The sequence below is a fragment of the Diceros bicornis genome, chromosome 35 (genome assembly GCF_020826845.1).
Source record: "Diceros bicornis minor isolate mBicDic1 chromosome 35, mDicBic1.mat.cur, whole genome shotgun sequence".
NCBI lineage: Eukaryota > Metazoa > Chordata > Mammalia > Perissodactyla > Rhinocerotidae > Diceros > Diceros bicornis.
Genome location: NC_080774.1, coordinates 14,396,823 through 14,410,403, shown reverse-complemented (window position 1 = coordinate 14,410,403; position 13,581 = coordinate 14,396,823). Strand labels below are relative to the sequence as shown.

The 13,581-nt window shown below is 51.2% G+C and overlaps 1 protein-coding gene across 1 annotated transcript in view; it reads left to right on the top strand.

Annotated features, from left to right (window-relative positions):
* NOS1 (nitric oxide synthase 1) overlaps positions 1-7,850 on the top strand; it is a 105,800-nt gene extending 97,950 nt beyond the window's left edge. The window contains exons 27-29 of the mRNA XM_058531515.1: positions 1,434-1,628; positions 3,300-3,418; positions 4,588-7,850. Coding sequence (XP_058387498.1) covers positions 1,434-1,628; positions 3,300-3,418; positions 4,588-4,603 — 330 coding nt within the window. The 3' untranslated portion in view covers positions 4,604-7,850. The remainder of the gene's footprint in view (positions 1-1,433; positions 1,629-3,299; positions 3,419-4,587) is intronic.
* Positions 7,851-13,581: the final 5,731 nt, after the last annotated feature.

Genomic DNA, 13,581 nt, shown 5'->3' with positions numbered 1-13,581 from the left:
CACCCTTTCTGAATTCTCCTCCATGAAATTGCTCTGTACTTTGGGAAGTATGGAGGGTGAAAATATCTATTTAAAATATTTAACAGTCCATATTATATGCTGCCACTTAAATGATATATCCAGAACAGCCCAACCCATAGAGACAGAAGACAGATTAGTGGGTGCCAGCGGCTTGGGGGAGTGGGGAATGGGGAGTGACTCCCGATGGGCACAGGTTTCTGTTTGGGGTGATGAAAAAGTTCTGGAACCAGGGGGCCGGCCCTGTGGCCCAGTGGTTAACTTCGGCATGCTCTGCTTTAGCAGCCCGGCTTTGGTTCCCGGGTGTGGACCGACACCACTCGGCAGCGGCCACGCTGTGGTGGCGTCCCACATACAAAATAGAGGAAGATTGGCACAGATGTTAGCTCAGGGCGAATCTTCCTCAACAAAACAAAAGTTCCAAAACTAGATAGTGGTGATGGCTGCAAAACATTGTAAGTGTACCTAATGCCACTGAATTATACATTTTAAAATGGTTAGATGGTACATTTTATGTGGTGTATATTTTATCACAATAAAAATGTTTAAAAATATGAATTAAAAAATATATTTAACAGCCCATAAGAGGCACTACCAATCAGAACAGACACAGGACTAGAGCACACTCCTACTGGATCTTGGAGGGGGTTCAGGGGGTCCCAGGAAAGGGGCCAGGACAGCTGGAGGTGAGGGACATTCAGGGCGTCTGGGCAGTGGCTACGTGACAGCTGGTGCGGAAGAACCTCAATGTTTTAACAACGGGACAGCCAGGCCAGGACGTACCGGCTGAACGTCAGCCTCGCCTGGGGGCAGCTTCCTGGCCAAGGTAGAGACATCCTGAGCAAACAGGACAATTCCCTGGAGGCTGTGTTGGACACCCCTGTGCCGCCCCATTCTCTTAGCCCACCTTTTACCGTAGCTGTTGCTGTGGCAGCTGGCTTTGCCCAGTGCGGCCTGACAGCCCCTCCCCTCGCCGGCCCTCGCTGTCCGCCCTGGGCTTCTCTGGCGCCCCAGCATAGGAGGCCCACAGTAACCAGCCCCGCACCTAGACGTGCACAGCTGTTAACAACCCATGGGTGACCGACCACTGGCCATTGGAGAGAGGAGCAAGTAGATAACGGCCCTCTCTTGTGCCCCTCCAGGGGGTGGTTCTGGGTGTGTTCTACATGGCTCCCTGGAGGGTCCTCAGCACAGCTGAGCTCCAGAGTGGGGAGCAGCTCATTCACACACCCTTGGTTGGCAGTCCCTGCTCCCCCTCCCCTATTTCACTCTTCCCAGCCCCCTGGGATTCCCTCACAGAATACACCATCTGCCCACAAGCCCCTGTGCCAGAGTCTCCTCCCTGGGGGGAAGTGAGCTACGCGAGAGCATCTCGCGGCCCGGCTCCTTCTCACGGGTCCCCCTGCTCCCCGCAGAAGTACGTGCAGGACATCCTGCAGGAGCAGCTGGCGGAGGCCGTGTACCGAGCCCTGAAGGAGCAAGGAGGCCACATTTACGTCTGTGGAGACGTCACCATGGCCGCCGACGTCCTCAAAGCCATCCAGCGCATCATGACCCAGCAAGGGAAGCTGTCGGTGGAGGACGCCGGGGTGTTCATCAGCAGGCTGAGGGTGAGTGACGGGCTGGCTTCTTGGGTCCCTTTGCCAGCATCCGGTTCCCTGTCTCCTCTTTGTCACCCCACCACCTCTTTCTCATCCCACCTTTAGGGGAGCCATGATGGTATCTCTGCTCCCATTTTTCCATTTATGACTGAGGGTAGAGGATACAGGTAGTCCAAACCATAGTTGAGAGAGAAGGAAGGATGGCTAGCTAGCCGTGCAGGTGCATGTATTAAATATGGTTGGGGGCTGTGGTGTGTGCAGATAATAAGTGGGTGGACCACTGGGTAGCTAGACAGAAGACATGCTACCCTAACTTTTCCTGCCCCCAGAACCAAGCAGTAGCACTGCCCTGTGCAGTTGTGCAGGTTGAGCACTGCACAAAAAGTTCTGTCCAAGGGGGGCCAGTTAGGACTGAAAGCCACCCCATGCTTGGCTCTCCAAGCTGTGCACCTGGGTGTGGGGCTGTGCCCACCCCAGAAGGAGGGATGCCGTTTCCTGATTTGCACAAAGGCTAGCAGCAGCTCAGCAAGCAAAGAGAAAAAAACTGAGTCCAGGCCTCCACAAAGCTCCAGGGGTGATCCCATCTTTCCCCCTGCTTCCCTAAAAGAGCAGGAATCACACATTTTTGCAGAAGTCTTGCTCTAAACCTGGTGCTAAACTCCAGTGGGTTAAAAAAAAAAAAAGAAACAAACTTCCTGGTAGAAATGTCAGAGATCCAAGGAGAGCCGCAGAGCCCCCCCCATCACTCAGTCTCTTTGGTATGAGCCTCAGGAGACACTCACAGATTCCGTGGAACTCTGCAGAATAAGGTTAAAAATCCACCTCAACTAAAAATGAACCTATTCTACCAATGGGCAACTTTCTTCAAAACCTTCAGGACCAAAGGATGCCGGAACTTAACTCCGTGCATCGATATGCTTTGCCATGCTTGCCAATCGCGTGTGCGGCAACCAGTGCCCCTCCTCAGCAGAGAGGTGCATTCCCCCGCCTCATCCTCGAAGACCCACCCTCTGAGGGTGCTCTTGATCCCTGCCCCTCAGTTCTGCCGGAGGAGCCGCCACAGCTCCCGGAAGTCTTAGACACCGCAAGTTCATCATCACTTGTGCTGTTTCTTGCGTCCCCAGAGGAGCTTCTTCTTTTTGGTTGGTTGTTTCTCAGCCAAGATGCTCATCTTGTGATAAACTCGTGTGTGGCCCAAAAGTCTCCACTGGGGGCAGCTTTGGGGGTGTTCCCTGAGTGCAAAGCAGGCACTGTTTCTTTTCTCCCGTCTCTGCTGGTCTCCATGGGCTATGATGCTTCATGCAAAACCCAGCTGTGCCCAGATGGGAACTTGTAGGAACAAGGAGGATGGAGGGAAGGGGAGAATGGCGAGGTCTACGTTTGACCTCCTCACCTCTTCTGTCCTCGGAATTGACAAAGTAGCAGCACCGTTTCTGGAGGGGAGCATAAGTGTTCTTTGCCAACTGGGCTAGAGCGGCCCCAGGCCCTGGAGGGCAGAGGGTCTCGCTGAAACAGAGTCTTGGAGACAGAAGCTACTCCAGGATGCACGGGGTTACGCCTCGTGTCTTGAGGAACCATCTTTTCTACAGATATTCCATTCCAGGGTTTCAGTGTGTCTGCCTCTCTCCGTGCCTTTGGCTGGCATTTGAAGGCTGTTTCCTGGCATTTTCTGTCCCCTAGGATGACAACCGGTACCATGAGGATATTTTCGGGGTCACCCTGCGAACGTACGAAGTGACCAACCGCCTTAGATCTGAATCCATTGCCTTCATTGAGGAGAGCAAAAAAGACACGGATGAGTAAGCTGGCTCTATCCCAGGGGTGCAGGGTGGGCAGAGCCCTCTCCTCCGGGGCCTGATGGGCAGGGACGTCTGACTTCATTTGCCATGGCTTCCCACAGCGGGCTCCCCAGAGCAGCAGCAGCAGCACCACCTGTTAGAAATGCAGATTCCCAGGCTGGCCCAGACCCGCTGAATCTGAAACTCTGGGGTTAGGGTGCAGCAGTGGGTGTGTGTTAACGAGCCCTCCAGGGGATTCTGAGGCCCCATCAAGTGTGCGAACCCCAGCTTTGGATGCCAGCTTCCACCTGGGGTCACCCCTAGAGGAATGATGACTCTCGCCTCTGAGAAGTTGTATTCCCAGCATTTATATCACCTCCCTAACCCCCCAAATTGCTGGGAGCTTTCTCACTGATGCAGATTCCAAGTGGTATTATTTGGACAATTTCACTTGTCGTCTAGAAATTGCTAGAGACAGTCTGAGGCACCGCGGGAGTATTTAAACCTTACTGTAACGCCATGACACATCAACCTTGCTTGTCATCTCACTGCCACGTTTCCTGCCACGGAACCACCACCATGTGCCCTTTACATTAAATTAGTAGGAATTCAGCTGTCCCATTCTCAGCAGCACAAGGCACACTCGCCATTTCTTAAGCATCCTCATTTTTTTGCCCTTATGACAACACCACAGTCTCAAAACTATACTTTTGTGTCCAGTAGGCTCATGTTTTTGGCCTTTACGGTCACAATTCCATTGGTGTCACAAAGTCTCTTTAAATGTCCCTCTTCCTGGCCAGTTGTGTTGGTGAGCAAGCATTCATTCATTCAAGCATTCATTCATTCAAGCATTCATTCCTTTGTTCAAGCATTCATTCCTTTGTTCATTCATTCAAGCATTCATTCATCATTTGTTCAAGCATTCATTCATTTATTCATTCAAGCAGTCATTCATTTGTGCAAGCATTCATTCTCTCGTTCAAGCGTTCATTCTTTGTGTATTCATTCATTCATTCATTCAAGATGAGCCCCAACTAGGTGCCGGGTCCTGTCCCAGACACTGGGGCTACAGAGGAAATGAAAGAGACAAAGCCCTGCGCCCAGAGCCTAGTGGTTTTCTCTGGGTCTCTAAGGACGCCCCATCTCTCTTGCCCCTGGGGCACTGACTCCTCCCCCTTCTCCCCCCACAGGGTTTTCAGCTCCTAACTGGATCCTCTTGCCCAGAGGATGGCAGGGGCCGGCCCATGCACTGGGCGGGGCGGCTGCGGGTTTTGCCTGCGTGGACGCCGCTGAACCTTTCCTGCGGGCCGTGTGGCCCTGCTCTGCCTCTCGTCCTGTCCCGTGTCCTTTCTCCTCTTCTGGGCCTGCGGCCTTTCTCCTTGCGTTTCCCCGCTGCAGTGCAAGGCCTTTATAATCCGCAGTGGCTCTTACACGCCCTTTCCCCCTCTCTCTTCCTGACACGGGCAACTCACCGGTGCATGAAACCACTGTCACACGGCTATCGCTTGTGTCAGGGCTTGTTTCCTGGGGCCCCCTGGACAGGCTGCAGGGACCGGACAGAAGAGTTTTGTGAGCCAGTCCCTCGGCCGCTGAAGTCCCCCCGTATCCTTTTTTATGGTGACATTTTGGTCATGTGTGTGTGCGTGTGACGGGCCCAGGTCTCCGTGTGTCCTCCTGCCTGTGTGAGGGTGTGGCCCGCAGACCCTCGGTGCCAAGAAACGTGCCCCAGCCATCACATGTGCATAATTAAGGGTCCGTGCTAGTGTCCCTGACACACTGGGAAGCACCCTCATTGTCCCACTTATTAAGGGCTGGGGCATGGAGAGGGGGGTGTGATGATTAACGGAGAAATCTCCAACCAAAGGGGGAATCACAGAATGAGGTGCATTTGGATTCTGGCACCTGTTCGCGGAGCCCTTGGTGGGAAGTCAACCCATGTAATGGACCGGACAAACCCCCTCCCCAGCCCCACCCACCCGGGCCAGGACCACCTGACTACACCCTCCCCCGGCTATCCCACTCATGAGACCGGAAGTGATGTCCAAGCGAGTGTGCTGGAAATAAGAATCTCCCCATCTTCACCACCGGGTGACTCTGGACCGGTCACTTGTCCCCAGTTTCTGCCAGTCTCGATGCTATGAAGCTAAAAAGTGTGAATGGAGCAAACTTGAAAGTTGTGGAGCCTGGAAACAATACCAAGGCAGAATCATTGCTATTTTTTCATTCCTCCAAATGGGGCTTGCTGTTTCACCCTTGAGGATGGAATAATGGAAGGCAGTTAAAGCAGACCAGGCAGGGCGGGGAAGCCGTAATGAGGCACTGCACGCTGCTTCTGCAGGACACACCCCAGGACGGGGAGAACCTGGCCCTCACGCTTTTGGCCTTCTGAAAGTGATCCTCCCAATGTTTAACGTGATAAGGTAATTTTGACAAATAAATTATCCTTGACTCAGATCACAAATGGGCAGCAAAGTCTTTAGCAGGAATCGGGGCCTGGCAGGCAACCTGCTGAGTTTACCCTCTTGGAGTAAATGAGGTGGGAGGGTGCCTTTCTGCACTTAGTGGCAGACTGTGCCCAGAAAGAGCCGAGAAATTCCATGACCCCCAGGGACTGCCTCGAGGGGTCTGCCCTGGGCCCCGGGGTTGGAAGGGAAGCATTCAGGCAGTTCTATTCTCTGTTTTGTTGTGTTATGTAGAAAGACAGCATTTCCTTTATATACTGCACTATGGGCGTTTCTTTCTTGATGCTCAGTTTTTGGGGGTCTGCCAAAGAGAAAGTGCCCTGGCCCTCTTTGGAAGGACCTTAGAATGGGGATGCCAAAGAGGTGTCCCCATGAGGGGACAACCTCTTCAAGTCAAAGGGCAAACCGTATCTCGCCGTTCCCCACCCTCCCTGGCGGCCCCCACTGCTGTCTCATCCCTGGCACGCGGACTTCGACTTCACGCCAGTTATGACCTCCCTGCCTTCCTCTAATCCTGTTTCCTCCTGCTCGGGCTCCCATGGCTTAGAGACCAAACCCTGGGCATGCTCCGCCACCCCACTCTAACCTGGAGGGAAGCCCCTTGTAAACCCTCTCTTTCCTGCAAACACAATTCCGGCTCCTAGTAACCTTCCTCCAGGGGCTTTCTCTCCAACTCTTTGAGCCTTTTGGAGATACCTCCTAAGATGTCACTAACTCCCCAGGGACTGAACTGCTGTGTCCAACCTCCATCAAAGAGGAATTGATCAGTGCTTCCCCCTCCAAATCAAGCTGTACACATGAATGCTTTTCCATCGCCAAATAAATACCTGTGAGCCCTTACTGTGTGCCAGGCCCCTTCTTCGTATATCCCTGCCCTTCTAGTAGCAGGCAGACAGATGGAAACATCGTCTCGTTTTATCAGGGAGGCCAAAGAAATGATCATATAACCAGGATTCATCTTTCTTTCCAGGAAGGATTTTTATCTAAGTAAACACCTTTCAACCTCCAACACAAGCTGCTTCATAACTCCCGTCTAGAAGACAGCAGACTGGTCGCATGTGTTTCTCTCATTTGCCAGAATTCCTGATACCAAAAGCCGGCTCCACTGAGCCTATCAAGAGGCAGAGAGCAGAGTCCTGATTCAGAGTTTAGCTCTGATGCAGAGTGGGTAAATGCTGCCCTCTCGTGGTGGTTTTTAGTTCAGTCCCAATGGCCAAAAAACAGGCGCAAAATTTGGTTTAACAGTAGATGAGCAAAAATAGGGTTGACTGGGCATTTGGAGATTACCCAGGTTACAGGCATTTTATTTCCCTCTCCCCCTTGAATTGGCCTGCAGAGTTCCAACCCCATTTAGCAAAAGTGTGTTTCGCCAGGAGGAATGAGACAACAGGAGAGCTGGAATCTAGTGCTTTCCTGTCGCCACTATGAATCCAATTCTCGAACCTTGTGTTGCGAAAGAAGCAGAACTAGTTAATTAGACTCCCTGAGAGGAGAAAGGTTTTCCCTTAATTTCTACAATGTGAGACAGCCGGGTATCTTTCTTTGGGGGGAATGCTTCAGACCCACCAAAATGGAGTTTGGGAAGCAGACCTGGGTCCATGTGCTAATTATGCCCCTGTTTCCGCAGACAATCAAGTCACCATTCTGAGTCTACGTATCCACAAAGGAGATAATGCCCCTACGATGCCCAGTGACATTTTATTTTTTCACTTAATTTATAACATTTCCTGCTTCTCTAGTACGCAGAAGGCACCGTGGAACAGTCAGAGGAAAATACGGTTCCTCTCTTATAGAAGGTTAGAATCTGGTATGTAGAGACACAATTCTTAGAATTGACATAAATGTCTGGGTTTTGAGAAATGAGTGGGCTTCCACCAGTGGGTTTGGGGAGAGAAGATTGCCAGGAAGTGGGAAGAGTGAGAGGAAAGGCATGGACGGGGAGCACGTAGGGTAAATCAGGGCTGGCTTCAGATGTAGCCCAGCTTTGGAAAGCTGTGGATGGTGGGGGTGGGGAGAGAGACACTGGGAAGACAGGCAGGCACCAGATGGTGGGGAGAGGTGGAGGACACATCAGGGAATTTTGACTTTATTTGGTAGGCAACAGGGAGTCCTTAAGAGTGTTCTTTAAAGGGGGAAAATAAGGTGATTGGAGTTATGCTTGGAAAAGAATGTTCTGGCTGCAGCACAGAGCGAGGATGGATGGCCTACTGAACTATGGGTAGGTTATTGCAGTAACCAAGGCTTGAACGAGGGAAGAGGCAGAGGTAGTGATAAAGAGATTCTAGGGGTTGAGTCAACAAGACCTGGAGACCCATCTGTTGTGGAGGATGAGAACCAACGAGAAAATCAAGAGTCTTGCCTCTAAGCTGAGAAATGGGTCTTGTGAGAAAAAACAGGCTCAAGGGAAAGATGAGTTTGCGGTGCTGACATGATAGTCAGCTTCTCCCCGAGTCAACAGGGTGAGTCCTTCCAAGGTCCAGCCATGCCTAGATGCACAGAAAGAGAACTGACTCCAGGCCAATTGACATTGGCCTGAGAACACAGGATTTTCTTGCCAAACACGCTCTCAGCAGCCACCTGCGTTGGGCTCCCAAAAGAAGGTCAGATTTTGCCCTAAGTCCAAAACAAGTGAGATTCTCTGACCTAGATCACAGGGTAGATGGTTCCTGCCGGGATGGGCAAGCTGGATGCCTGGGCCCCTTCACCCCTGCAGCATCGGCCCCCAGTACCGCCTTTTAATTCATGCCCTTAGGGAAACCGTGGATTTAAGACTTTAAGCCAGCCATGTTTACTTGTATATTTCCATCTCCACTGCCCCCGATCTCCAGCATGTCACTCTGCCCACCTTATCCTCAAAGCCTTCTGTCTGAATCGGCAAGTTAATTTGAGACTGCCTGCAGGTGACAAAGAGCAAGAACTATTCATCTGGGCTGCCTACGTGACCTGTCCATATTCCCTGTCTTCTCCCAACCCTCATAAAGTCTCCTGCATCCAAATGTGCTGTTTGACTCAAGAATTAGAGGCTAGGAGCCGGGATGGAGGAAACAGATTTGAGAGGCTGAGGGAGGGGCCCTGCCCCCAGGGACTCAGCACAAATGGTCCCCACCAACCTGACTTGGCCTGTGGGAGCTGACACCAGCATCCCCTCTTTCTCTCACGCCTACCCTGTCCTCGGTCCACTGCCAGCCCCTGCCTCTGCCCAACAATGACATGTGTCAGATGTGAGGACCTGGGCAAACGTTCACCCTGGAAAGCAGGTCTGTTTGGGGTCTGTTCTCTATTGGGTCTGTCCTGGAATATCTGAACAGTTCTAAATGAGCAGGGCATGTCTGCCTGGTCCAGGACAGAGCCCATTCTTTATGGGGTGGTCCTGGCAGACAGGAACTAATATGCCTTAAGATGCTGCTTTCCATAGTCTTCTAGAAAATGACTCCAGGACATCCAAGTGCCCAGCCTTGGCTCCTAAGCTCTAGGAGACTCTGGTCCAGGGATCTCTCAGTCTCAGCACTATTGGCATTTGGGACTGGATCATTCTTTGTGGTGGGGGCTGTCTTGTGCATTGTAGGATATTGAGCAACATCCCTGGCCTCCACACACTAGATGCCAGTAGCAGCCTCCCACCACTTGTGACAACGAAATATATCTTTGGACATTGCCAGATGTCCCCTGAGGGCAACAGAGTCTCTACTGGCTGCCCCAGGCCTTCTCATCACGGACCTTCTGGAGTAAGCAGAGCATTCCTCAGCCCCACGGTTTTGTTTCCATTATCTGTTGCCCAACTGAGACCTGAAGGCTTTTGAGGGAGAATAAAAAAGCGTGGTTTCACAAACTCCCCCTCAAGACAGAAGGATGACAGTTCCATGTCTATAAGATGCTGTGCCCTTGGTTCTGATGAACACCCGTGGGGGCCCACTGCTCTCCGTGCCCCTCGCCCTGCCTCCACCCTGTTTCCTTGTTGTGTGTTGTCACTGTGATTGTAAGACCCTCTCCGGGCTCAGCAGTGGTTTTCCGGAAGGCGCGGTCGGTCGCTCCTCGTTGCTGTCCCCGTGGGTTTCCGTGCCGGGGTTGGGGAATTGGTGGACAGAGCGGGTGTCGCCTCTCACCACACACACACGCTGTCAGAAACGCGGACTTCCCCTACCTCTGAGCTCTCGATGCTGCTAACCTCCGCCAAGTGTCCCGTGTGCTCCGGCACCACCCTCTGAGGACTGACGCCCGCCCCACGCTCGCTGCGAGGTTGTCCAGGCTGTGTTCACCGCATGCTCTTCTTCTGTATAGTTCTCATCTTCCAATTTGATGGAATTCAACAAAAGTCTACTTATGCCTGTTTGCATTATGGTTAAAACATTAAAAAGTGGACTCGACTGACTGCTGTCTTTTTTTGATTTGCTTGGAATTTCTCATGCCTTGTCCGCTGTCACAGGCCGGGTGACCCCAGGAAGCCCACTCTGAGACAGAGGTGGCAGAGGCGGATGGGGGAGTGCTTTGGAGAAAGGGAGGGGAGGGGAAGTGAGGAAAGCAGTCCGACTGGTCAGAGGGGAAGCCTGAGCTGCAAATTGTCCCAACAGAAACTTCAGGCAACCCTGCAGGGAATTCTGAAGATGATCTTTCAGAGCTGTCCCGATTTGGGACAGGAAAGCAGGTTTCATACCCCTCCATCAGTCAGTCTCGGACCAGGCAGATCTCTGCAGTGGAATTCACCCCCCCAGGGGCTGACCCGCAGAGGGCACTCCCAGCAGGTGGAGGGAGATTTCTTGACTCCTGACACGGACCTGGGTGGCGCATCTCAGCATCCTCCCCATCCTCCTCCCCATCACAGCTGCATCCATAGAAAGGGCCCCAAAGAAACTGTACCACCTTCCCCCTCAGCCCTTGCCCCCTGTATATACAACCCTGAGGACCCTAAAACCTGAGTCCTAGCTGGCTTCAGACCCAGTGCCAAAAGGAAGAGACCTCGAAGCCCGAGAAGGACAGATAAAGAGGAGCTGACCCCAAATGCCCTGACAAGGCGGTTACTATAAGAGGAGAAACGGAGGGTGGGGGCCCTAAGGCTTCGTCATGCCCTTCCGGACAGGGCCATTTGGATGCTGAGGCTGTTTTGACCTTCATACCTATTTCCTGGTCATAAAGCACAAGACACTAGATATTCAGCCTTTTAAATGACAAAGTAATTTGCCCAACATCAAATATTCCCCACACACCATTCCTGACTCCTCCGTCCCACCCCTGATCCTCAGGCCCAAGTTCAAGTGTGAGATGCAGGTCAGAGAAGGAACAAGAGTCAGGGAACTCCTCAGCACCCAGCTCCACACTACCCTACAGAAATTTGTTACTTAATGAAAATAATGGCTAACAGTTATTAAATGCCAGTCTTCACAAAAATACTTTGACATGTTATCATTGCTCTCTCCAGTTTAATACTTGGGAAATGGAGGCACAAGGAGATCAGACAGCTTGTGCAAGGTCAATATAGCTAGCAAATAAATGTTAGAGGTGGAGTTTGAACCCAGACCATCAGGTTCTAGAATCCGCGTTCTTAACCACCACCTAGGGCTGCTGCTAAGAGACTCAGACTGTCGCTCACAGTTCAAATCCCGGCTCCTTCACTTCCTAGCTGTGCAACTTAGGATAAGTTACCTGACCTCTCTGTACCATTTGTTCACTGTAAAATAGGCGGTGGTTGTTTCAACTGCATTGCATTCTCAGCCCTCCGCAGACCACCTGCCATCCTAGGCAACGCTCATTTTAAAAGCCAACTCCTGGCCTCTCCCCCCACCTGCCCATTAGCACTCATGGGGGATAAGGTCTGATGCAGAATTTTTAAGCAGCTCCCCCCAGGTGATTCATACACGCACAGGATTCTGTCGGGCCCAGTCTCAGAGATGGCTGGGGACAACTTAACATTTCTATGCATCCCGACTGCGGCGGCTTCTGTTGCCTGGCAACCAGGTGACAACTCCAAGTTTACCCCAAAACAGGACCTTCCCACTCACAAATGGAAAGGAGCAGGGGGAAGGAAAAAAGTGGAGGGGGCAGGGGGAAGGATTTTTGAGTCACTGCAGATCAATATAGAATATGGCCTTCACAGTCAGTTAAATAGTAAAAATGTACTTATTTTTTCATCATACCCTTGGCTGAATCACCAAGAGAGCAAAAACAGGGAAAGTATTTACAATCGGGGGGACCAATCTAGAGCTTAACCCACATCATTGAAAGGAAATCGCATTAGCCGTGGGCTCTGGAGGAAAATAAGATTAAGTTAATCAAATAGCAGAAGATTAAAACCCAAGTAATTAGTAAAGTGATTTTTTAAAAAACTCAAAGCTTTTGTATTATTAGACTTGGGGGTGGAGGGGACAGTGGTGGGGGGTCTCCTGGCTTCTCTGCGTCTGTTTTCTCCGCTGGAGCTCAGAGCTGAGGTTGGAAGTTGATATGGGAAAACTTAATCTCTCCGTTCTTCCCTAATTTACTGTTTCCAAGAATTTTAGATCTTCAAGGGTGATGAGGTCCACTTTCCTCTCTGCTCCCATTTCTGGTCTCGTAGGTAAAGAAACCGAGTGCAAGAAAGCTTCTGAGACATACTGTACACTCAAGGTGTAGTATCCACGGCATTAATTCAACCCTGTGCAGTGAGTAATTGAATCAGTTTGTTTTGAAGCCTTTGAAAAGAGTCACTAATGGAAGTGCAGTTATTAGCAGAAAAGCTGCCGGCAAAATCTATGGGGAGACAGACATCTGGTCCTTTTTCTTCCAAGCTGGTGGCATCGTCTTCCTTGAAAAGCACACACTGCCCCCAGATTGCCCTTCCAGAAACGTCTCCTTCATCCCGTCATGCCTGTGCTCAAAGGCATTTGGTGCCACCAGGGACCAGAGGAGGACCAACCCCTCCGGCCAACATTCAGCGCTTGCGCTGGCCACAAGCAGCCTTCTCAGCGTCCGCTTCCTCCACTGCTCCACACCAAGCTGCTCGTCTGTGGATTTGCTGCAGTGGTTCTAAACACAGCTCTTCTTTTCCCTCCTCCCGACCTTTGTTTCTGCTGCTCCCTCCATCCTCCAACCATACTTCCTGTCTGTACCAATCACTTGGCACATTGGAGGTATTGCTTTGCAATTGTTGTGTATGTGTTTTATCTGCCTCTGTGTATTCGTTACCTATTGCCACAAGGATGCTGAGTAACAACCACGAAAACTCCCTGGCATACTGCCTTATTGCTGCAGAGGTTGGAGTCACGCAGCTATGAGCCAAGGAATGCGGGTGGCCTCTGCAAGCTGGAAAAGGCCCAGAACTGTTCACTTAGAGCCTCCAGAAGGAACACCGCTCTGCTGACACCTTTATTTTAGCTTCCTAAGACCCATTGGAGACTTCTGACATCCAGAGCAGTAAGATAATAAATATGTGTTGTTTTAAGCCACTAAGTTGTGGTAATTTGTTATGGCAACAGTAGAAAACTAAAATCTATATTAAATCTGTATTCGTTTCTTATTGCTAATGCTCAGGGAAGAATCCATTTTCACGTGTTTTCCAGCTTCTAGAAGCTGCCCACATTTCTTGGCTTGTGGCCCAGCATCACTCCAACCTCTGCTTCCATCGTCACATCTCCTGTCTCTGACTCTGTCCCTCCTGTCCTCTGCTTATAAAGACCCTGGTGATTACATTGGGCCTACCCAGATTATCCAGGATATCTCTCCATCTCAAGATTCCTAACTAAATTACATCTGCAA